The sequence below is a fragment of the Felis catus genome, chromosome A3 (assembly GCF_018350175.1).
Source record: "Felis catus isolate Fca126 chromosome A3, F.catus_Fca126_mat1.0, whole genome shotgun sequence".
NCBI lineage: Eukaryota > Metazoa > Chordata > Mammalia > Carnivora > Felidae > Felis > Felis catus.
Window position 1 is genome coordinate 101,177,000 of NC_058370.1, and position 25,449 is coordinate 101,202,448.

Here is a 25,449-nt window from a genome sequence, read left to right on the forward strand (position 1 = left end):
GATTCACTACACTCTGCAACTAACCTTTAAGAATCTACTACTTGTTGAGTTTTGGTGTGACATTAAAGGAATATCACAATTATCTGAAAAGGCAATTAAATTACTGCCTATCTGTTTAAAGCCAGATTTTTTCCCCCATTTATTTAAATCAAAAGAACACATTGCAATAAATTGAATGCAGCAGAAGATATAAGAATCTGTCTTCTATAAAGCTAGGCATAAAGAGATTTGTAAAAATGTAAAACAGTGCCAGTCTTGTCACAATTTTTGGATTGGAAAATACGGAGTTTTTGTTTTGTTTTTTGGTAAGAATGTTATTTATAACGTGATATATTTATTATTTTAAACAAATTGATATTTTTTAAATGTGTCAGTTTTAATTTCTAGTACAATAATATAACCCACAGAAACAAATGCCTTTGAGATTCTTAATATCTAAGCATGTAAGTGGGTCTTGAAAACAAGAAGTCAATGAACCTGTTTAAGAAAATAACTTCTTTAGCTCTCCTATTTATTTAATGCCTCAAGTGTTTTAGATCCCTGCTATGTGCCAGGCATTGTATGAGCTACAAAGGTGAACAAGGTACCTTCTGCTTTCCGTGGGGTGTTCCAGCTGAGCATAGGAGACACTGAGGCAGTTTGTTATATAATGCATGAGCAGGCTGCAGGTCAGGTTCTCTGGGGGAAGAGTGTGAAATGGTGGAGATGACACGAGGGAGGTCTGTTAGGATGAGCCCCCGTGGCAGAATGAAAGCATCAGGATTAGGGTAAGTTGGACTGCAGAGTAGTCTTATCAGAGGCCTCAGCACATCCCTGAGGAGCTCTGGCGCCATGGTGGGCCTGTGAAGCTGTTCCAAACAAATTAGGGCGACAAGCTGGGCTTCTGTATCCTCACCCAGAGCAGTCATCAGATGTGACCCTGGTCAGGTGACTTGCTTCAACTGAGGGCAGTCCTGAAGAGGGACTCGGCTGAGAGACGACTGTGAGCATTTCTGGGTCTGAGAAATGAGCACTTCTGCCCTGGACAGGGGCATCCTGGTCTAGGGTCTACAAGGAGGCTGAGCAAGAAACTGTTTCAGGATATCGTTAATGACTGATAAGCAGAGCCTATTGAATCTGGTGGTTTTGTAAAATGTGAAGGTTTTTTTTTTTTTTTTTTTTTTTCTTGGCACTGATTTAACAAAGCAGAGGGCACTGTGCCCTGTCCAATGGCCAGGACCCTGTGCACATGGAGTCTGGAGGGATTGATGTTTCCTGGGACCAAGCTGTCTGACACCTGGCCTGGCACTGACATTTCCTCTTCTCTCCCAGTTTCTCAGCAGGTTGTGTGGCACTGCCAGCGTTAATTAATATCAAAGCCGTGATAGAACAGAGGCAGTGCACAGGAGTTTGGAACCAGAAAGATGAATTACCTGTGAGTTCCACTTTCTACCGTTCTGTTTTTTCCTGCCATGAGAAGAACATGGATGCTAAGAGTTTAAAATGCCTGTTTTGCCTTTTAACGAGAGAACGTTGTAGCCGTTCAGCCAGGATTCTTGTATGTCATGTGTAGACATGATTAAAAACAATAGAAATGGGGAGCTAGTACATTTTGGAGGCGCTGGAGTTTCTGGTTTTTAATTTTGACGTAGAAAAAAACGAATACAATTTTGACGTAGAGAGCTAGTGAAGGAAGACATCACAGGTGTGCGTGGCGTCTGTACTGTGGCATGCAGTGTGTTCTGCAGGGCCCTGGAGAAACCACTCGGACTACGTTTTTTTAAAATAGAAGAGCGGTGAGTCAACTGGTTGAATTTAGTTTTGTGTTAAGCATCGATATTTATGAAATCATGGGTTTGTGCTTAATGAAAATAAGCACAGAGCTGCTAAAATAAAGGTTGTCCCTGGTACACGTGCAGTCCTCAGCGGCCCTCCAGTGCTGCGTGTCCACTGCTCTCCTGGCCGTGATTTTAAACATCACCTCTAGTCACTTGCCAACCCTATTACTTCTCTAAGCAGTAGTTTGTGGTACCTTCCTTCCCTTTCTGGGGCTGTTAAAGACTAGAGACAATATTGGTATGCTTAGAATAACATGGGACACATAGTAGGGACTCCAGCTTTGCTGCCATAGGATTTATGACATGGAGTGGCAAAGGCCATTGTATGTGACCTTTGACAGTAAGCACTAAAACTTGGACTGCAGTTATCATGCCTGTCACGGTTGTGTCACGGACCCTAAAAGGCTAAATACGCATTTGGCTTTTGCTTTTTGTCTGCCACGCCTGTGCACAGGTTTATCCACAGTCACCTTCCAGCTGGTAACTGTCGGTTGGCTGCCCCAGCTCCTCCTCAGAGATCTGTTTTGATTAAAGACACAGGTGCATTCCCAGTCTGAGTGTGGTCAGGACACAGGCAGCACCCCTCCTTGACTGCTGCTTATTTGAACAAGTGAAAAGAACTTGAGCCTGCACTTGCTTTGCTGAGGAAGGTGCCTGCAAGAATCTGGCAGCTTCCCAGCTGTGCTATGTGCATCTCTGACATTTGTGTATGAGCACAGAGCACGCTGAAGTCTGAATTCACCTGACACCTGTGTAAAGCAATGGGAGGTGATGATCGGGCCATTATTTCTCAGGATTGTTCTGTTACACTTGGTCAACATTCTTGAAAGAGTCTGGGTAATAGACTTTATATTGATAACCATTTTGGAAGGAAAGAAAACAGAAAGAACTGACGTTTGTGGAGCCTGCTGTCGTGTGCCAACCATTGTGCTAGGTGATTTCATAGCTTCTGTTTGTTTTGTTCCCTGTGAAGAGAATTGACTGGTACACCTACCATGGCTCTGATGTACAGATTGTGAGAGGTCTTGCTGAACTTGAGCTTAAAGTCCTTGTTTCAGGTAGTTTCTCTGGACCATTATACACAGAACATGGGAAACTCAGATCTGAACCTTGCATAAAAGTAAGCCTTGTTTATTCTGTCTTTAAAGGAATTATTACACTGAATTTTACCACCTACCTGAGTGTGCTGCAAAACAGGGTTTCTGGTGGGCTTTGCTCTTAGGGTATATCTATTCTGACAGATTTTCAGGAGTGTTCGACATCTAGAGCATTGCCTGCCTTTGACTCCTCAGACATCAGAATTTAGTTTGAAAAGTAGTGTTATAAATAATCTTGAAGGTTAATTAGAATTATGAAGTAAGCCTTGAATCCCTAAGACTGCCTGTCTTTGAGGTAAGAGTGCTGTAAAAAGATACATTTGGATGAGTAGACTGATAAATGTTTTTGCTTCCCAGTGCATATTGACATGTAGATGGTTTTCCGAGACGTAACTTGAGCCTTTTTACTGTTTTTTGAAGATTGAAGTGGACCTTGGTAAAAAGTGCTGGTATCACTCTATATTTGCCTGTCCCATTCTTCGTCAGCAAACAACAGATAACAATCCACCCATGAAATTGGTCTGTGGTCATATTATATCAAGAGATGCCCTGAATAAAATGTTTAATGGTAGCAAGTAAGTGATTTTTTAAATGTTGGTAAAAAAATTTTCTTTTGAAACTTAGTGGGAAGGTGGTATCTGATGTTTTTTCTTTTCTTTTCTTTTCTTTTTCTTTTCTTGTCAGTCTTTTTATTTGTTCATGAATTTGATGATTAGATTTATAAGCATGATCTTTAACTCTTAACTTTTGGGTAGGCAGTACATTGTCATTTCCGCCCTGCCTTTACACAAATGGTAACATACCCTATATGGTACTCAAGTTTGCTTTTTTTACTTAATGATGTATTTTGAAGGTCTTTTATATGCTACAGAAAGAGCCCTCATTCTTTTTTTAGAGCTGCAGAGTATTCTACCATATGGAAATGTGATAATTTATTTAACCAATTCCCTATCAATGAACATTTAAACGTTTTGTTGTTGTAAAGAGAATTACTTTATCTACATGTGATATATAAATTGTAGACTTGGAATTGCTAATTCGCAGGGTATATACATTTATAATTTTTATACTCATACTGGGCCCAACTTATAATAAAAAGAAAAAAGGCACAAAAGCCTATTTCTAGCTTAGGCAGTTAGAACATTTTTCATTGGAGTTCACTTGAGACCTGTTATGGTAAAGTCTTTCTTTTAAAAGAAAGTCTTCTCATGTAATGAAGCTATCTGTGCCCTTCCCAGACCATGCAGCAACCCTGGTGGTGCCGGTGGGTGGTGACTAGACCTTGCTGGTTCTGGGCGTCGTTCTTGGTAGGCAGCAAGCCTTCTAGGCTCAGCCGCTGGCATCAGATTTGCTGCACTTGAGTGGATTGTGTGACCAGTCCATTTGAAGCTTGTTCAAAGACAGGCACAGCCTAAACTTTGGAGGAGGAAAATTGGGCTTACTTTTGAAACTGCAAGAGTAATTTTCAAAACCGTTGTCTTTGTTTTGTTTACAAAACAGTTTTCACTTATTTCTGCTGGAGGAAAGCCTTCAGTTTAGCACCTGGCTTGATTGGTATTTATTTGTGACCCTTCAGAGCTTGGCTGGTATAATAAGGGAAAGCACAGTTAACCCTCAAAACAAAATACAGACGTGAGTGTGTGGAGAGTGTGTGACTGTTAAAGACATTGACATTCCGTAGAGGAAAATTGAATGCTCAGTACTGATCCTGTTCCTTGATTCAATGTTTTCTTTCTTGTCTTTAGATTAAAATGTCCATATTGTCCAATGGAACAAAGTCCAGGAGATGCCAAACAGATATTTTTCTGAAGAGATAACTTTAATTTGCGATTTGTAAGTGAAACTGAATTGTGGCGCATTTCAGAAGAGAACGTTCCATTTAATGCAGCTAACTGAGGACTCCCGTGTTTATATAAGCTAATGCTCCAGAAACTTTGCCAACATTTTAGTGTACACACACTGAGGGGAGTGCTCCAGACGAATATTATCATAGGGCTTTATTATATTCTTGGTCTTCATTTTTGATCAAGTAAATACACCAGCAGTTGTCATTCAATGCAGGTTTTTGTACTTAATTATATGGTGATTTTTTTACTTTTTAAGAGCAGAAACAGAAATCAACCTCCCTGCCATGTGTTTAATATTTCTCCTGCTTTTACTTTAGTCATTTCTTGATAATTGTAAGGTTTGAGAATGTTTGTGAAAAAGTTTTACTTCCTGTTATGTATACAAAATTAAATGAAAATTCTTCAGAAAAAGTTTGAAAAACTGAATTGTGGTTATAAAACTAATTTGCATTTGTTTTGCTTAAGGAAGAAAGCTGTGATAGATGCCCAGTTTGCTTTTTGGTGTTTTCCTCTGCTCCAGCTCTCCCCGAGAAGTTAGCAGACCTGCATTTGAGCTCTGCTTGTAGCCCCAGTGGGCTGCCTGTTTCTGATTCCATCATGAATTTAGCAGGTTGGTGTGAGAAGTCTTCCACTAGAACAGAGTGGAAGGAGTACTCGTGTTTCTTTGCTTTTATTGCCAAGAGGTGCTTGTTTTAAAAGGTGTGTTCAATAAAATGAAATTCTGAAGTTAGAGGTGTTCTTAAGTTAATATTTGCTCTCTTGGTCTTGGTAGCCCTATTCTCTGAAATCTGCCTTCAGGACTTGGCTGTCTGTCTCTTTGTATATCATTGCAGACACAGTGTTGTGTGTGTGTGTGTGTATATATATATGTGCACCGGCATCAAACATTGTGTCCCTGGAAGGGAAGAAGCATGTTCCAGTCCTAAAATGCAGTTACCAGACTCATTACTTTAAATCCTTAAAGTTAGAAGTTAGCATATTTTCTGTAGTGCAGAATATGTTTATTGCTGTTTTTGTATTTGAATAGTATACCGTTCAATGCCTCTCTTCTGCAAAGTGTATCATCTCATTGACTGTGAATCTGTATATTATTCTAATGGATACAGATAATGATCTTTTCTCTTGTGAGGTATCTTCGTTTAATGCACTGTCCAGAAATAGCCATGTGTAAGAGTCTTTCTCTATATGATGAACGAACTACATGGAAAGGACTTCTTTGGACATACTTCTGACTTAAGCGCGTTAAGTCAGTTTGACTTAAGCGCGTTAAGTCAGTTCATTACGAGAAGAATGTTCTGTGGAAATCACCAAATATTTTGCAACTTTATTTCATCTGATGTGGAACTGAACGTCAATATAGGAAAACTTTGATGAGAAAATGGAGAAAGAAGAAAACACAGAAGTAAAGAGGACTGGGACACTTTGTGTTTTAAACTGCAGATTGGTTTCTTCCGCAGGGAGGGAGAAAACAGGTTTGGTGCTGAGTTCACTGGAAAGTGTCAGCATTTGCAGTAGCGTACCAGCCCATACCAGACCAGGCGGTTTGTCCTGAAATGTTTGTCTGGGAGAGCGGGGGTGCGTCTAAAGGAAAGGAGTACCTGCAGGAGAACGCTGCTTGACTGCTGTGTGTGGTCAGGCTTCCGGGTGACCGCTTTGGGCAGCGTTAGGCTATCCAGGCACGACGCTTGCTCTCTCTGGCCTCAGTCTTGGCCCCACCGGGACTTTAGCCATGTTTCTGCTTTCCTGTTGGAACCCTCCCTAAAGTTTCCCCTCTATCCGGTTAAGCAGTGAAGGAAGAGAGCAGAGAGAAGCTCGTTGGACTCCATAACAGAAGGTAGAGAATTCCAGGCAACTCTGGCTGAGGATGTAAAACAGGTTTATGACCTATATTTTCCTTTGAATTAAAATCCAGAGGTTGTTTGTTTGTTTGTTTGTTTGTTTACTTCTTTTTTCTCACTAGGCCAGATTTAGCTTTACTCACAACTCTTATTCTCACCTTTCCACCTGAAAAATGTATAAAATATTTAGGCTTCAGATAAGATTTGTACAATATAGATGTTGCTCTAGAGGCTGGTGGTAAATATTTCGGGGGGCCACACACTTCATATAGTTGGCTCAGGCCACTTTTAAGGACAAAGTGCTCTGTCCCTCTCCCAGTGTTGGGAATCCTGTTGACAGTTTTCTATGCAGCTCATGAAACTTTAAAAAGAGCATGCTTTTCACTGAAGCATTGGATTTTACAGTTTCCTGTGTAAGGTCCTTACAGTCCTACTGGGCAGGGTAGGGCCAGAAATTTGAAACTCTTGATTTGACATGAAAACTATGTCTTGTGACCTTTAACTAAAGGCATGGGCTTAAAACATTGGTGACTAAATGGGAAGGAGAGGTGGATTTGACAAGGCCAGACCTTAACCAAAGATGCTGAAATACAACATGTGGTCCTTTCTGCTCTGGAACCCCCTTCACCAGTGGCGTCAGGACCTGATCGCCGAGGCCGTGTAGTCAACAGTGCAGGAGGATGCTCTTCGCCATGCTCTTCCTCTGTTTGCAGAAGGCCATGACAGAGCCAAGGGTTTTTTTTCTAGGCAGACTAATTATAATAATATACATCGAAAACAGAATTGCAGAGTGGTTTCCTCAATTACCTTAGGAACCATTCCATTTACCAGTCACGGACAAAGGCCATGGGACTATGCGAAACCAAGAAAACCTTATTAGAACCTTAGATTCTAATTTAGCCAGAGCGTCTGTGCTTTCAAGTACAGTCTGAAATATGGCGGCTAAGTTTATCTTTCGATCTTTTTCTCCTTTGTGTGATCATCACCAATGCCATTTCTGTCGTTTTGGTGGTGATTTTGTGAGACTTCTAATACATAAATGAACGGGTATTGGTGCCTCTTGATTTTAAAAATGTTGAAGAGAAGAGCCACCTCATATTCATAGGGCGTGTGACTATTTTGTGAGTGTATGAGCATTTAATTGAAAATAAGAAAGTTACGGAGTTAATCTTTTTTTTTTTTTCTTTCTGTAGCAGCTGATGTACACAGAGACACTAAAACCCACAGCACATCCTGTGGGGAATGAGGATCCTCTTTTCTCTCCAGGCAGTCCCGCAGGCTGTGTAGTTCGTTCAGTATTCTTGATGCTGTGAGTTCTTTCCACCTCAGTGGTTCAGCCTTTGGGACAATAGATACTGCAAAAACCAAGAACTCTTGGTTATCCGCACAAGACAAGCTGCTGGTAGACATTAGCCCTCTGGTTTTCCAGCTCAACCTCTGATTAGTGGACTGACAGTCGAGCTGGTCAGTTTGCGTAGTCAGCAGACTCAGGTTATTTTCAGGGAAGGCATGGTTTGGTTAATTTCATCACCAGGATGTGTAAGGTGAAGACACAAACCAAATACCTTTCGTTACTTAACTCTACGTACATTATCCTTGGTAACACTAGGATGCTGTGGTCTTGAGCGAATGTTAGCAAGGAACACACACGTAGAAGGTTTGGTGCTTCATAAGCCTGTCCAGCCGTGGTGGGTTTTATGTGGTACAGTAGTGTTTACTATAAGCAGGTACAAACTTCATGAACTGTTCTTACTGAACTATGATTGAATAGATACCAAAAATAGAATGACAAATGTATTTTAATAGCAGATGAGGCAATTAGTTTTAGGGTGAGTTTTCCGCTGTTGATTTTACTTCAGGGGATAGGGAGGGAAAACAGTTTTGTTTTCAAGACCTTTCCCTCTACAGTTGTAAACTGTAGTGAGCATATGCTTCGTTTACTTCCAAAGAGGCAAAAGCAGCTGGAATTGGCTTACGGCACATGCTTTGTTTCATGTTGTGGGTGAGGATTTCTACTCTTATTTTAGCAGTCCCTTCACGTTCTCCAGCAAGGCAGATGTGGGGTTCACTAGGATTTAGTGCCTGATCTTTTCTTTGGGGAAGGGGTGGGAGTGAATGTATTGGGGATGGGAGGGAAGCAGGAGTAGATGGGAGTGTGAGTGCGTGTGCATGTGTCTGAAATTCACCATAGTCCCCCACCTGTGTCTAGCAAGGAACAGGTATTTAATGTATTTTGCTCATGACTGCAGTGTGCATGTATCTTTTTTTTTTCTCCTCCGTGTTTTCTAAACTTACACTAAAAGGATTCATTAAATCATCTTGTTCAGATGGCTCAGGATTGTATTTCTTTTGCTTACGCTGTGCTCTTGGGTTCTATAGTATTTCTATAATTATGTAACAAAAATAGTGTTGCACTGTAATCTATCATATAGAGCTATATGTATGGAAAATTTTGATCAGTTTTTTAAGAAATGTATCCTGTTTGCAAAGGCACAATAAAGTTGCATCTTATAGACTATAGGCAATAAAGCTAACAATAAACCTTATTTAACACAAACCATATTCATATTCTCTGTTCATTTGATTTTGGAAAAAAGTCCACTGCATCCAGTAGTTTCAGGGATTTCATTTTGACTTTAAAAGTTCTGCTATACTTAATTTATAAATTTCAGACTGATATAATAGAATTTTGGAAAACTATAACAAATGCTTTGTTAATGTGTGTATTCCTATGTAAAACACATGGCTTCTCCTGTGTATATTTTTAAAAATTAAAGAAATGCACATTTAAAAAGTGTTTTGTGGAACCCGTCTGTATAAATGTGACAGCTGACAGAGGTACGAGGGCAGGGGAGCATGGAGGCGTCAGTTGTAAGAAGAGGACACTGCTGCCTGTGTTTGTGAAGGACCTGCATGCCAAGAATTTAAGAGAATCTCTTTGTCTCCATCCCATCCTGTTCTGTGCCATAGCAGTGTAAGAAGAGGAGGTGGCTGGTCACCATCCCAATTCCTAGGGCAGGCTCACATCAGTGTTTGCAGGCTCCTGTACCCTGTGCATAGCCGGGACCCTTTGATGGGAGTGACCGATTGCGTGTCACCTGGAAGAGGAGCCCTGAGACAGCTGTACTCGGGCTGTCGGTAGAGTGGGGCACGCACGGTCGGCATTGCCAGGGAGAAGAAGCAGGCTCAGTTGTCTATCCTGTTCAGTGATGAGCTAAGGTGGTAGAGACCAAGGATCCTTGTGTGCTGCTTTTGTGTATTTTTTAAGACTCATTCTTACGGGAGATTTCAGAATGTTTCCTACTTGGGAACAAGTGGGTCCTGGCTTGGGTCCCACCCCGTTGCATTTGGAGCTAGTGGCTCAGGTGGTATATAGGTGAGGTCTGGCCAGCCCGGCCAAAGAGCTCGCCACCTATCCCTGCAACGTGCGGGGCTCTCTCGGACTCAAAAGTGGAGTTTCCAGCAGTGTCGGCATCACCCGAGAGCTTGTGAGAAAGGCAGAATCTCAGGCCTCAACCCAGATCTGAATCAGAATCTGCAAGCTTGTGAGAGAACTGGCTTCCCTTACGAGGAGCCTCTCAGATGCTCCCTATTTTCTGAGGTAAGGCCCACTGGACAAAATTTACCCTTTTCTTGATGATTAAGACTTGAATCCTCAAGAAAAGTTAAATTTAGTGTGCTTTGAATTCAGTTTGAGTACAGTTACTTTAAAAATGAGTGTATTTCTTTAAGCACCCAGGCAGTTGAAAGGAGTGTTGTATTTGCAGCATGGCAAAATGCATTTCCCATCCCCTGCCCACTAAAATGGGCAATGATGATCACCAAAGATGGAAAACTGGATTTTTTGTAATGGCAAGATAAAGCCTGGAGACGCACCCTTAGACCAAACTAAACAGTAGCTTGGTGCCCCTCACCCTCTCACAGAGGACACACTGTTTTGTGGCAGCCAGTAAGAAAATATAACCCTGTGTACACATAAAGTTTATAGTTCTGAGACAAGTTTTACAAAATGAATGCTTCTAAAGTGTGATAACACTGATACTTTAGATTTCTTTGTTAATGTTCACCAAGTCTCTAAGTTGATTTTATGACCTGCTAATGGGTCGAGATCCAGTTTTAAAAACTTTGCATTAAAGGACAAGAGAATGATCCATTCGCAAAGCTACTTTGAAATCTCTGTCAGTATATGTATGACAGAAAGTATTATACTCATTTTTTTTTAATTTTTTTTCCAAAACTTTTCCTTGTAGTGGGGTGTTCTTAACACTCCTATGAATCTTCTATGCTAACGTAACATACCTCAACATTGTAAGTAGTGCTAGGAAAGCGCTATGTGACAGAGAATTTTGAGTTTCCTTGGAAAAGAAAGTGTTTCATTCTAAATACTGGCTTGTGCATTAGAATCCTTTCGTTTAATAACAGACAGATGTGTGTATGGTTTTTTTGCTTTTTTTAAAAGTCATTAAAAAATTTTTTTTACATTTTTATTTATTTTTGAGAGACAGAGCACAAGTGGCGGGGGAGGGGGGGCAGAGAGTGAGGGAGACACAGAATCCGAAGCAGGCTCCAGGCTCCGAGCTGTCAGCACAGAGCCCAATGCAGGGCTTGAGCCCACAAACCATGAGATCATGACCTGAACCAAAGGCGGATGCTTAACTGACTGAGCCACCCAGGCGCCCCAGATGTGTGTATGTTAAATGCAGAAAACATCTTACATACAATGATATGGCACCTTCAGTCATTTGACGTGGGTTTTTTTTAAGGCATTGAGAGAGAACAGGGCCCTGGGCCTCCTGCAGCTTAGGACTGCTGGGAGGTAGAGAAAAGTAGAGCACCAAGACCCTTCTGGTGAGGTTAATTCCCACCAGTGACCTAACTACTGGAGGACAATGGGAGGGATGAGAAGGGAGAGATGTAATAAGTTGTGTATTTTTTTAATGTTTACTTATTTTGAAAGACTGTGCACACGTGGGGGAGGGGCAGAGAGGGAGAGAATCCCAAGCAGGCTCTGCGTTCAGCATGGAGCCTTATGAGGGGCTCGATCTCAGACCATGAGATCATGACCTGAGCTGGATTCAAGAGTTGGATGCTTAATCAACAGCCATCCGTGCACCCCATAAGTTGTGTATTTTTAAGGCCCACTCTGGCTACAGTAGGATGAAAGATGGTTGGGGAGGGGATGAGGTTAGAGCATGGGAGGCCAGTACAGTAAGCAGTTAAAGTGAGTATTGAGCATTGTATGTCCTGAGAATAGAATGGTGAACAAGACAAACTTGGTGTCTACTCAGTGGAGACCCAGATACTGTGAGAGTGAGAAATCCAATGAAGAAAACCCAGCAAGATGTTTTATCATAAAATGTCAGTGCTCTGAACGTTTTTATAATTTCAGAGAACCAATTTATGGTGAGGTCTCTTAAATGATGGGCTTCCTTGCCCTGGTGTTCTAAAATACACTCTCCATTCTTTCTGTCGTCTACATTTTCTAGAAGGGTGAATTTCTCACTTCAGACTCTATATGTTGGTCTCTACACTACATGGGTTGTATGATTTTCTGCCAATTTCTAGTCAGGAGGGATCTTTTTAACTCCGTTTGAAGGCTGCATTCAGCCACTGTGCAAGGGCCGCCGTTCAAGGAAAGGACTTTGATGTTGTTTCCCCTCTAGAAGAAAAGTGTTCTTTAAAAGGAACTGTTATTTGTCAGTGTTCAAGACTAATCATTTTGGGAGTTTCTGAACATGCATTTTAGGTTTCCTTTCGTTCTTAAGACCCTGTTGCTTCTAGTGATTTTAGATTAGTGAGCTCATCAATTAGTCCTAAAGAGGAATTGTACAGGACATTATTAAATTGTCATGAAAGCTTTGAGAAGTAGTACAGGAAATTTGGGCAAATAGCCTTTGACTTGACTAGTGTGTACCAGTGGCATGTGAGGAGTAGGCAGTCTAGGGTTTTTGCCGTCAGGGGCCCGGGCTCCTGTTCTCCACAACCTTAAGGTGTGGCTTCAGTTTCACCTCTTTGTTAGACATATAACTGTGTTAGGCAAAAAGAGGAGGAAAGGGGTGGGAAAAGGAGCTTGCAGTTGAATTAGCCCCTTTGAAGAGTCTCCTGGAAGCTCCAGCCAATGACTTATTAGCCACACTTGGCTGGGGGCAAGTCTGGGAAATGTCTGGGCACGTCACCCCCTGTAATACAACAAGGGTTCTGCTGGTAAGGGAAAAGTGGAGAATGGTTGGTAGGCAAGCAACCTGCGAATTCTACCCCCATGCACTGTGCATCTCAGCCAGGAAACAGGTGACATTTCATTCACATAAAGGAATAAACCATCAGCACCAGCGGTCAGTGCAGCCTTCCACCTGCCCTGAGATATTAGACAAATGAGGAGTTAGCTATCCCTGAACCATCTCCATGAGCTGCATTTCTTGGCCCCTCTTGGTATTTGTTTTAGAAGCAGAGCCCTCACCCTAACTTCAGACAGGATCCCTACTCTACTCTTGTTCTAGAACATACTCTTTCCCATTTGTTTGATTTCAGAGCAGGTGGTAACCCTCGTTTTCTACCTTGGGCAGCATAGGTGAAAAAAAAAATACTTTTGGTTTGAGGTGCTTACAGAGAGTTTAGAGAACTTCTAAATTTTAAAATTAAAAACAATGTAGGGAATATAGTCAATGGTATTATTAAAACATTATATGGTGACAGATGGTAGCTACACTTGTGGTGGCATAGCATAGTGTATAGAGTTGTTGAATCACTATGTTGCACACCTGAAACTAACATCGTGTCTTAACTATACTTCAATTAAAAAAAGGTGGGAGGGGGGGCGCCTGGGTGGCTCAGTGGGTTAAGCATCTGACTTCGGCTCAGGTCATGATCTCACAGCTCATGAGTTCGAGCCCCGCGTCGGACTCTGTGCAGACTGCTCAGAGCCTGGAGCCTGCTTTGGATTCTGTGTCTCCCTCTCTCTCCCTCCCCAGCTCATGCACTCGCTTGCTCTGTCTCTCAAAAATAAATATTAAAAAAAAAAAAGGCAGATAAGATACTCAGTAATAGCGTAGCAGCTGAGAGTTTGGGCTACAGGATTGGACCTGAGTTCAAACCTTGATCCCACCAGGTTCTAGTGTGATCTTGGGCAAATGACCAAAACTTCCTATGCCTTAGTTTTCTCATCTGTAAGAAGAATAGTACTAGTTCCTACTTCATCGTTCTGATGAGGCCCGAATGAGAGAGCGGGCCCATGCCGAGTGCTAAATAACTGGTAGCTATTATTTTATTTCAGTCGCTAAAACATAAGAACAAATGACATCTGCAGATCACAACCACCTAAAGGAGAGCAGAAAAGGGGAATTAGTAACTGGCCTGCAAAAGTGAGGTTTCCCAAAGTGGTGGGGGCTTCAGTAGGTGGTGAGGTGACAAAATGGTAGAACACACAGGCTTTTTCTGCTCTGCCAACTTTATTCGACGGCTGTAAGCATGGTGGAGCTCTCTTGCAGCAGGGCGGTGGGGGGCGTAAGGGGTGGCACTCAGAAGGTGAGGCTGAGGGGAGCTTCAATGACAGTGTGAAGGCTGTGTGCATCTGGGAGTGAGCTCTCCTGAGGTGAGCTGCGCAGGAAGGGCTGTCCTCCCTAGCACTGGGATGCTGAGATCCCTGGGTACATACATAAATGTGTATCTGTTGGAAATGGTTACTGTGTGCCCATTTCTGAGAATAGGAATTGGGAGAATCAGGTGACTGCATTCAGAGTGTAATAGGTACTACACCAGTTTTGAAAAATTCAGTACTTTTTTCGTATACATCTTGTTACTATGTTCCAGGAGCTGTTCCAGGAGCTTAAAAATACATTTGAACTCATATCCTTCCCAACAACCTTTGAGGTAGGGACTATCATTACCCCCATTTTACAAGTGGGGAGACAGAAGTTTTGAGGCCTTAAGCGCTTGCTAGAGAACACGCAAAGTAGCAGAGCCAGGAAGCTACGTTCACAGCCTCTGCATTTAACTTAATCTAAGGCAATCGTGGCCTCCTTCAGTTCCCTTTGGTGGAGAAACATAACTCAAGCCGCTTTTAGGAGCAGGTTAGGTGGTACCTAACCCTGGTGGTCACAAAACTGTGTGCGGGGAAGAATCTGCCCCCGGGGCTGGAGGAAGGGGTGGCTTCTTGCTGGTGAAAAAGAGAGACTTCTCCCCGTCTCAGTGGTTGTGGAGTCATGCGGGATGTTCAAGTGTAGGGTGGGGATCTCTGAAGAGCAGTGTCACAACTGGAGAAAGAAACGACAAAGTTCTCTGACTTTTTTTCTTCTGCCAATGGGGTATGTTTTGTTGAATGAATGAATGTTAAGTGAACTGCCTTGGAGCTGTTTCCAGCCAACTGTGACCAAGTTAACTGCATAATGGAGAACTCATTTCTCTACTTCCTGTTTTTCAGGGTCCAAAGAATGTGTTGTCGGCATCATCCCCCAGGGGGAGTTTGTAGAACCAATGCTTCAGGCTAGAACTTGCAAGTGAACCATGACCTGGACCTGAGGCTGCCGACTTTGAACCATGAGGTGCTCCTTGTGCCTGTGCAGGATGAATGGCGAGGTGCTTGTGGTCGCCAGCAAGCCCTGAGCCTAAATTCACAGCCCACCTTGAACATGCTTTAGGCCTCAGCCTGCACATTGTTTTTCTATTTTCTCCCTGGTCCTGAGCGCCAACTCTAATGCATACCTTTTCCTATGTTGATACTTTGAATCCCCAAAGTAGTGTTTACCATCTTAGTTGTGGTAAGTATGGTGTGGTAAGTTAGGGAGTATGAAAAAATCAGTAAGTCTTGAACCCTCTCCAGAGCCTCCCCAGTGCGGCTTCCCCGCTGCTCATCACCTGAGCTGAAAGCGGAGGAAAGGAAGGCCCTTTTCCTGCCTTCACCCTGGCCCTGGTTCTTTGACATTGGCCCTCCACAGCCAGCGCCATGAGGAGGCCGGATGCTCCTTGTCACCCTTTTCAGGGACCCAGGGACAGCTTCCACAGGCAGCTCGGAGCCTGGAGCCAGCTCTGAGCTGAGTCTGAGTCCCTGGACTGGCGTCTGGTTCTGGTCAGCTGATGATGTTCGGGGAGGAGGGGGGCAGGGGCAAGACTTTGTCTTACGAGAAGTTTCTTAGCTTTCACAACTGCCTTTTCACATCTGCGACACTTTTGCCTCTTGATTTCTGTTCCTTGAAACTGTTTTGGTTTTTGAAAATTAAGGTTGCAGAAGGCAGTTTTAGGAAGGCAGGGAAAGTTCTCTGTGGACCTGGTGCTGGCTATGTTGAGTGTTTTCACGTAATGATGTCTTGGAGCTGCCGTATACTTAGGATTTGGGCACTTTTCAGTATGTATATTTGACCTCAACCACAGCCTGAAGATTTTATGCTTCCTTATTAGAGGTATCAGCTCATCTGTTACCACGAAAGAACAAAAGACAAGATGTTGCGAGAAGACGCTGATCAGTTTTTCTTTTTAAGTTTATTTATCAATTTTTGAGAGAAAAAGCACAAGCAGGGGAGGGGCAGAGAGAGGGAGGGAGACACAGAATCCAAAACAAGATCCAGGCTCTGCCCGAGCTGTCAGCACAGAACCCAATTCGGGGCCCAAACCCACAAACCGTGAGATTATGACCCGAGCCAAAGCCAGATGCTCAACCGACTGAGCCACTCAGGGGCCCCAAGGCTAACCAGTTTTAACTGATGTGGAAATAGGGGAGTGCACAGTGAAACTAGGGACCAACCCAGTCATTTTACTTTTAGGTTTTTACCCTAAAGAAACAAAGCTGTGTGCAAAGTTTTGTCAGCGTTATTACAGTAGTGAAAAACTGGAAACTTCAATCCTGAGTAATAGTTAAATAGATAAAAGATGCCACAATCAAAAACGGAGTGCTATCTTGTCCTTAAAAAGCATGCCATAAATGTTTGTTTTTTAAAGCCATTTATAAACACACAGTGCAATCCCACTTTTAAAAAACGGAAGTATGTACTTCACATACATGCATAGAAAATAGAGAATGTACACCGTAATATTAACAATGGACTATACCCGAGACAAAGAATTACAGGTGATTCTTATTTCCTTGTCTATGTTTTTTTCTTCCAAGCAGCACTCACTGCTTCCACAAGTCCATAAGAGAGGAAGTGTGCATGTAGGGCAGCACGCTTGGCTCTCAGCTTCCTTACCAGACTGACACGCAAATCACACTCGGAAAGGAGTGGTCTCCCCTCCTTCAGGGGCCCCTCTGCAATGCAAGGGCTGGGCGAGCAGTTTTGTCCCCCTCCCCTGCAGATTTCACAGAGATTTTCTTCATGTGCCAGGATTCAGTTAACCCTTTCCATTTTGAGGCATTCCTGCTCCATACAGTTTCACACTTCATAATTTAAAAAGTCTGATACTATTCAACTACATTATCGAACTCTGAAAGGCAGAAGTTCTCTTATTCCCTTACCTCTTTGGGGCTATGGCTCTATCACTGGTGCTCAAGAAATAATTTGTGCCCTTGAGGTTTGAGACACAACACCCCACGCTGAAACAGAAGTCTCCAGAAGAAAGATCTGAATGGCTGGAGGAAGAGCCCTGAACCTTGCTGTGACTCTGATCAAGCTGCCCCCCATCCCTGGATGTCCACTGAAGAGGTTTGGGCTAAGCTATGTCAAGGCTCCCTCCTCCCCCACCAGCTCTAACCGCCAGATTCTGAGAAGATGGCTCACAGTAGCTCTGGCCTGCCCACCCTTTACCCCAGTGCGTGCACACAATGGTCTCGTAACCCTTGTGGTGTACTGTAGATATACAGTCTTGTTTTGTGTCAACTGAGGAAAACACGTAAAGAAAAAGTCACTTCCCCACCCCACCCCCATGAAAATAATAATGAGAACAGATACATTAAGAAGGAAGCTGGAAAAACTGAAAGGGAAGGACTGTTAACTGTCCTCATAAAGAGAGTTTTATTTGGTCTTGTAGTGGCTGGTGCATGGGGCCCATCTCCATGTTAGACGTATCTCTCTGACGGGCTAGGCTTGCCTCCTGCTCTGACCACGGGCCTGAAAGAGAGACAGGCGACCAACTGTTACTGCAGCAAGAGCCCCCACGGTGTGATGCAACATCCATGCATGTCTCCCCACCCTCTCCAGCCTCCCGGCCCCTACAGGGCCTGAGGACTTGTCCCTGGAACACCAGCATGGGGCTGGGTGAGTGATGTCAGCAACCCTGTCAAGCATCACGTGTCTGTCGTCTCGCGGTCACAGCTACCTGAAGAGTGAGGGGCACTGGGAATGAGAGACTGGAGAACTTGCCCAAGGTCACATATCTAGGAGGTGGTGGAGCCAGGGTCTGAACCCAGTTTGTCTAGCTTCTTGGAGCCTTTGTCAGGGTACCCATGGAGGTGACAAAAAGAGGCTGATAACCAACATCATCAGTTGACCTGATTCTCAGCCCCTGGGAGGATCACAGGGATAGGGGAGGATGTGAGCAAACCACCACCATCAGCCACGAAGAGCTACTTTATCTCACACAAACAACCCACATTTGATGTCACACTAAAAATGTGTGTTAATTCAGTACTGGGCTAGTGCCTCCTAAATGGGCTAATGCATCATGAGTGTCATGTCTACGCACACCATCCTCCCAAACGTCTCTGTGGAAGCTGAGCTACCCTCAGTCATCACTAGATATGTTAACTCATGCATGTGGATCCCTGAGATATGCTTACTCAGTATAGCTTTGCATTCTAGGGCAGAGTTGTGTTCTCAGTTCCTTTTTTTTTTTTTTTAAGTTTATTTATTTTGAGAGAAAGAGTGCATGGGAGAGGCAGAGAGAGAGAGAGAGAGAGAATCCCAAGTAGGGTCTGCACTGTCAGTGCACAGCCTGATGTGGGGCTCAGACTCACCGTGAGATCATGACCTGAGCCAAGATCAAGAGTCAGACATTGAAACAACTGAGCCATCCAGGTGACCCTCTCAGTTCATTTCAAAATGAGAATTTTCAGAAAAGATACAGATAAGGGATGATCCTCCTCCAAAAGCTCCCAACTGCACCCCAAGTACTTGAAAATGCTAAAAATCTTTCTCTGTTTTGAAAGGGTCTTTATCCCCTTGTTATAGCATTTAAAACAGGCATTGGAAATTCATTACATTTCCATTGTTATATATATATATATATATATATATATATATATATATATATATATATATATATATATAAAGATATATGAGATAGTGAAGTTGGCTTCCTGCAGGGAAATATCAAGGAGTGGGAAATGCAAACCCTAGGAATGAAACTTGAAATAATTTGGGGGCGCCTCAAAAATTAATGACTCGGTTAAGTGTCAGAGTCTTGATCTCAGCTTAGGTCATAATCTCACAGTTGGTGAGTTCAAGCCCCACATCGGGCTCTGCACTGATGGTGCAAAGCCTGCTTGGGATTCTGTCTCTCCCTTCTCTCTGCCCCTCCCCTGCTTGTGTGTATGTGTGTGTGTGTGTGCGCACGCCCATGCTATCTCTCTCTCAAACTTAAAAAACAAACCTTGAAATATTTTTATCTACTGAAAGAAACCAGTGAATATAATTCTTATATGTTATCCTTAAACAACCCCATCCCCCAACCCCCCAATCGTAGGAAGCAGCCTGAGTTTTGGATAGAAGTCGCAGCTCTGCTACCTGCTGATTGTATGGCCTTGGACAAGTCACTAAATGTCCTACCCATTAGTTTCCTCATCTGAAAAATGGTGGTCATGGTAACTACTTGTAAAATTGTTATGAAACTTGAAATTAATATATATATGTATATATATGGCTAGTAGTTGGGACTCTGCAGGCTTTTATCAAGTGGTTTATTATTATCAATAATCTGGGTGTCATCATGTCTCTGCCGTCTTTGGTGGGTTTCTTGAGCTGAGCTGCTAATCTGTGAGATGGGACTGTGGTATCTCTCACATGGGGTTGCTGTGTGGATAAGAGAGATCCTGAGTGTAGCCCCACCACAGTGCAGGGCTCCAGTGGTGCCAGTGAGATGTTAGGGCAGGGCTGCCTCAGCCTAAGTTCAAAGGACTGTGGAGACGGAGACCTCTCTTCCAGACACTGGTTTTTGTTTTTGTTTCTTTTCCTGATCATTTCAGAATGATCACAGCCTGGAATTGGATCAGGGAGTCACTTGAGCTGCCAGATAGTTAACTGCCCCTGCCTCTGGTTCCCTTTTCTTCCAGTCCACTCCTTGGTCATAAATCCAGGCCCTGCACTGACACAGGGAAATTAGGAACCTAGACCATTGTTTATTTGGTTCCCTGATAGAAGATTGGCTCTCTCTCAAAACACTAGACTCTCAAAAAATCTAGAACAAGCAAGTGGGAAGGAAAAGTTTTCTTAAGAAAACAATAAAAGCCAGCTGGAATCATCCAGATGAAGAGACCTCAGGTCTTTGAGGAGCTAGGATTCTTTGGGCGAATGCTTCAGACGGGATTTCTGGTGCTAAGCCAAATAAGAGGGAGATTTACTATAGTCACACTGCTCTTCCCGTTAGCCCAACCTGTGCCCCCATTTCCCCCACAGTGCCTGCCTTGTGCCTCTCTTTGCTCAAGAACTATGCTGATTCCCTGCTCCCAGAATTCCACTGCTGTGGCCTCTCTCTGGGAAGGGTTCCCACCGACTGCTGTTTGGGAAGCCCGGCCTCTGCCCAGGGCTGCCCAGTGTTAGGCCCAGGGATTACAAAACACTCACCTCGGACATTTGCAAACACGTCTTCGGGTCCCTGAATAAGAAAAAGAAGGGGTAAAGCGACTGACTCCCCCCCTCCACCAATAGTCCCCAGATAGAGTTTCTCCCTCCCTTTTCCTATTTCTTTAGGATTTTAACTTTTGAGAGCCAGGTAAGGGAGTTTTCCTTCCCTCTTCTCATCAATTTTAAAAAGCATTGAAAATACAGATGTGGGTTAAGATGGGTTAGTACAGTCACCCACGGTGGGACCCAAAGTAGTAGGGGATTCGCGAGGAGGTGGCTAAGGGTCAGTCTCAACTCGTCATGGTTTTGACCAGCCTTCCTGGGCACTGGTCCCAGGGCCACAGCGGCAGCCTCCCCCGCGGGCGTTTGTGATAAGCCAGGATCTGTGCGCTCGCTTGTCCTTAGCCGATGGACTCACCACAGCTACGGCCCCTGGGATAAGGGCTCTGTCGTCGGGAAAATGTCCCGGAGAGTGGAAAGCAGAGGGACAAGGGACTTTCTTGAGTTCTGTCTCCAGGAAAAAAATGGGCTCTGCCTTACCCTACAGTGCAGCTCGGAGTCCCAGAAATCTCCATCCCGTCTGCGGGCAAGGGCTGCCTGGAGCAAGCCGCGGAATCGGAGCCAGTGGAGCAGACCGCTTCCCGTAACTCCGCGCTTCCCTAGGACTTACTGTGGTTGCAGATGACGGTGATGACCAGCGACAGGAGAAGGAAGGCGCAGGTCCCAGCCAGGGGTGCCCAGATGTAGATGTCACAGGACAAATCCAGCCCACTTGCTTCCACTGAAGACACCGAAAACGCCGACATTTAGGAGCCGGCCCGCGATCCTCCCACCCCGTACCACCAGCTTGGGCCTGTCTCTCGGGTCCGGGTCTGTTTTCCCACCACGTGGACAGCTTTCGCCTCTACCTCCAGGATCAGGGCTGGCCCTAGCAGGGGCTCTCCCTGCGGTCCGCACGGCCCCTGGCCGGTTCCCGCCCCGGGACCTTGTGCCTGTCTCACCTGTGCTGCCCGCTGAAGGCTGGCAGGTCCCCGGGCGCAGAGACACCCGCTGCGACGTGGTGATGGGCGCCTGCGTGGGCGGTCGCGGCGCGGGCGTAGTGGTGGGCTTGACTGCGGGAAAAACACAGCCTAGTTGGAGTCGGACCGGGGACATCTACCTTAACCCTCCCCACTGCCCCACGCGCCTCTGCCCCAGGGGGCGCCTCCTCCGCGCTCGCGGATCTCTGCACTCAAGGCGGGGAGACGGATTAGGGACTTGGAGGATTCGCGCTCACCCCTTTGCGGCGCGCGCGGTACCCTGCCGAGTCCCCGGCTCCGCCAAGCGCACCCGGCGTCTCGGACCGGAACGCAGGAGCCCGCTCCCGGTCACCCAGCCTCTCTCCATGGCTCAACCCGCAAGCTTGCGGGCTTGGGTTGATATCCGCCGGTCACTGACGAGCAAACGCTGGCTCACAGAATTTAAGTAACTGCCCAGGAGTAGACGAGCACCCGGACTCGAGCCCAAATCGGCCGGACCTAAGAAGCCATCTTCAGCCTCGACCCAGCCGCACCTTAGCCTCAGCTTCCTCGTCTGTGAAATGGGAGCAGTATTAAGGAGCCCCCCCCCCCCCACACACACACACAAGGTCTCTAAGAGGCTCGAAAGCGGGGGGTTCGTGTGAACACGGGTTCAGAGAGGAGTCCTAAACCGCACACCGAGAGGTGCCGCGCCCTGGGCGCTCGGACCTGGCAGGAAGACCGGGACGAAGGCGCTGAAGTACAGAACGGAGTTGCTCACGACCAAGCAGAAATAGTAGCCTTCTTCCTCCTTGCGGAATCTGTGCAGGGTGAGACTGTAGAGGGTGTCCTGAATCCTCTGGCCCGAGATCTGTTTGGGGTCCAGCTCCTCGGCCAACTTGGTCCGGCTTCTGGAGAGGTACGCCAGGAAGATGGGGCGGGCGGCAGGTTCGTTCTTCTGGAAGAGCCAGGTGCAGCCCGGCGCCGCGCTGGACAGCAGCACCTCGCACTTCAGCTCCACCCGCTGGCCGAGCCTGCCCTCCACCTTCACGGGCGATAAGCGGAACGGGCTCGGCCCGGCGGCTGCGGCGGCATCTGCGGGTGGCAGGTGTCCAGACTGAGCCGGGAGCCCGGCGCCCCGCGTCTGCCCCGCCCCCGCCCTCCCCGAGGGTCACCAACTCACGAAGCAGCAAGGCCAGCGGCAGGAGCTGGGCAGTCACCGGAGAGGCCATGGCGCACTCGGCGCTGAGCGACACGAGCGGACGCGCGCAGGAGCTGGTGGGACCCCGAGGGGGGAAGTTGCGCCCTTCGCCGGCCGGCCGAGGAGCCAGATTTCGCGTTCGGAGGATGTGATGTCACCCGAAGCCCCGTCGAGGAGAGTGGCCCTGTTTTTCCGCGGTTGCCACCTTCCAGCCCGGTGAGGGGGCTGGGAGGGGGGAGTGGTGGTCCATGATCTAGATGGGCCGTCGAAGTAGGCTTTACAGGACAGCTGGGGTCAGTGGAGAACTGCGGGTTTGTGGATGAAGAAAAAGGCTTGCAAATGACCCTTGGGAAAGGCTCTCTTGTGGGGGCGACGGAGACAGAGGTTTACAAGAGGTGAGGGTGAGGGTGAGCAGGAAAGCAGAGCACACACGTCCCCTTCCTCTGTAGTCACTCAGAGTGTCTCTAGCAAGATGGGCACTGAGGGTTGAGGACGGAGAGGTGTTGAGGATTTGCAAGCTTCTCTGGCCAGGAGCCTCTGGGTGTTCCGCCGGAAGGAGACTACCATGGGGCAGGGGCCACTCACGCCTTGTGTGGTACTGGCAGTCAACTGCTGACCACACCCGTGGAGATTTCTCCCTGCTGCTAAACTTCACCTCACAGGTTTTTTTTTTTTTTTTTCTTGTATGGTGTAGCCACTGCAAACAGTGGGGCCTCTACACCAGTGCCTCTCTTGGCTAGACCTTGGTGACCTGTGTCACCCTGCCACAATCATTATTCTCATAAAGGGGATCTGAGAGTGTCACTCCTAGAGGTGCCTACGAAATCCGGGACTGAATGGAAACTGAAACAAGGGTTGGCTGCTCCCAACCTCTGCCCAGTCCCCTGGCCCTGCATTCTCACGGGGACTTGAGGTCCTCGAAACTCCTCTTGCCTTCCTTGTTCCCTTTGCGGGAAATACCATTCTGTTTAAGCCCTGGGGCCGGCTCCAGTGCTGTGGGATTTAGACCTCATTCCTCTGTGTATGTACCTGACTTTAGGTGCTTGGCAGGGACATGTGTGTAGCCTGGGTGAATGCCTGGGGGGAGACAGTTTTCTTCCCAGGCTCCTGCACACCGTGTCCCCTTCCTTTTTGCAGATTGCGGTCCTGAAACCTCCCTCCACCTCCAGTGGATGCCCCTCCTCCCTTTTCTTACGGTTGCCTGAGCCTTTCTGCTTTGAATCCCATAATGAATGTACCTCACACTGTTGCTACTTCATTCTAGAGTTGAGCCACGTGGCATTATCTGTGCCATGTGTCTGCCCCACCTGTGAGTTTTGCCTGGCGAAGACTGTGTCTCAGACACCCCTCCCCACCATGTCACATCATAGCTTGGGGTGAGCTGTGCTTGCAAAACTTTAAGTGTTGAATGGGCTATAAAAAAAAAAATTTTTTTTAATGTTTATCTCAGAGAGAGAAAGACAGAGCATGAGCAGGGGAGGGGCAGAGGGAGAGGGAGACACAGAATCCGAAGCAGGCTCCAGGCTCTGATGCAGGGCTCGAACTCATGGACCATGAGATCATGATCTGAGCCAAAATCGAGATGCTCAACTGATTGAGCCACCCAGGCGCCCCTACCTGTTACATTTTCAAATGGAAGATGAGGGAGGCTGGGGAAGGAAAACCTTTTGTAATGATGGTTATGACTGTGGCTCACAGTAGGGCATCATCCCCTGGCATATAGATGTATACATGTGTGCGTTTGTCCCTGGCTGTGTATACACCGTGCTGTGCCTTAACTCACATGAATGAGGGTGATGGAGAAAGAGCCAAGACCAGACAGGCCATGTCTATCTCCTGAAAGAGAGCTGCAGCTGGCTTGGAGGCCTTCCAGCCTTGCAGCTAAGAAAAGTGTCAGCCACGAGGGTGGCAGCCCCTTTGTACAGAGCACTACAGAGGGTTGAGGGGAGGGGGATGCCAAGGCAACGTGTGAAACAAAGGAGGCTTTGTGATATTTTTTTTTACAGAATGTGGCGGATTCTCGATGCAACCACGAGGACATCCGCTCCGCAGCAAGCCGGAGAGCAGATGCAATCCGCGCGCAAATTCGGGGGATACTTGCATGCAGTAGGGCCAGGTGTGCAGAGGGCTGAGCGGGGCCTGCCCTCCCCTGCCAGGTGCATCCCCTACCCCAAGCCACGGCACTCCAGTGGGGTGGCGTGAAGACCCGAGAACTACACTCCGCCAGGCGAGCCCCTTCTTTTTAAAAACATCCAGAGAGAGACAAGGTAGGAGAGTCACCAGTTTCTGTGCTGAATTGAAGCAAGTCTTTGTTTTTCTGGAGGTGTTCGTTCTTAAAACGTGGAAATAAAATCATCTTAACTGACATGACACGAAGACACTCAGAAGGCATACACGGGCAGGGCAGGGGTACGAAATTAATCAGGGCTCCGTGCCACAGCTCCTAAGACACTGACTACACGGACAACTTGAAATCAGTGGCCCTGCTGCCTCCTCTTGCCAATCCAGCTCTGTGGGGACAATACTGTCTCCTTGGAAGGAGTTAGCTTGTTTGGGCCTAGAAAGGCCTTTGGGTTCTAGAGTTGACAGGGCTTTGCTTTACCTCAGTGACAAATACCTGTCAACGTCACTCCCACTTTTTCTGGAGAATGTTTCAATCTACAGACACATTGTCATATTGTATGTCTTTGAGTTTGCATTGTGTTGTTACATATAGATTTAGTTCATTCATTTAAAATGGTGTATAGTAACATTATCTTGTGACTACACGACAGTTCAGGGGTCCTCAAACCAGAGTATTCACACCCCTGGGGGACAAGGAGGCTGTCTGCGGGGATGCACGATATTTGAAGGGGCTCATTTTCCAGATCCTCAACTGCCATTGGTTCTCTTTCCTAAGACGGATCTGCCCAGGAGCAGATGTCTGTGTCTTGTCTTCGTGTTGATTC

General features: G+C 46.0%; 2 protein-coding genes and 1 long non-coding RNA gene across 10 annotated transcripts in view; 2 read left to right on the forward strand and 1 right to left on the reverse strand.

Annotated features, from left to right (window-relative positions):
- RMND5A (required for meiotic nuclear division 5 homolog A) overlaps positions 1–16,599 on the forward strand; it is a 68,871-nt gene extending 52,272 nt beyond the window's left edge. For 4 of the 8 annotated variants that reach the window (XM_045054529.1, XM_045054533.1, XM_023251859.2 and 1 more), the window contains 3 exons: positions 1,312–1,414; positions 3,335–3,489; positions 4,660–9,161. In XM_045054529.1, the coding sequence (XP_044910464.1) occupies positions 1,312–1,414; positions 3,335–3,489; positions 4,660–4,723 (322 nt within the window). In that variant the 3' untranslated portion in view covers positions 4,724–9,161. Of the gene's footprint in view, positions 1–1,311; positions 1,415–3,334; positions 3,490–4,659; positions 9,162–15,015 lie in introns of those variants that run through there. The other 4 variants (XM_045054532.1, XM_045054531.1, XM_045054530.1 and 1 more) reach the window with 4 other exon arrangements.
- Positions 16,600–17,515: 916 nt separating this feature from the next.
- On the reverse strand, positions 17,516–22,541 carry CD8A (CD8a molecule). Its single transcript, NM_001009843.2, is given in 6 exon segments — positions 17,516–17,632; positions 20,303–20,333; positions 20,973–21,083; positions 21,304–21,414; positions 22,030–22,395; positions 22,484–22,541. Coding segments are annotated over 6 exon segments (720 nt in total). The 5' UTR covers positions 22,533–22,541; the 3' UTR covers positions 17,516–17,580.
- A 724-nt stretch (positions 22,542–23,265) lies between these two features.
- LOC109498250 lies at positions 23,266–25,243 on the forward strand. The gene is made up of 2 exons (XR_006595721.1): positions 23,266–23,877; positions 24,508–25,243. It is a non-coding gene; the product is annotated as an uncharacterized LOC109498250 (long non-coding RNA).
- Positions 25,244–25,449: the final 206 nt, after the last annotated feature.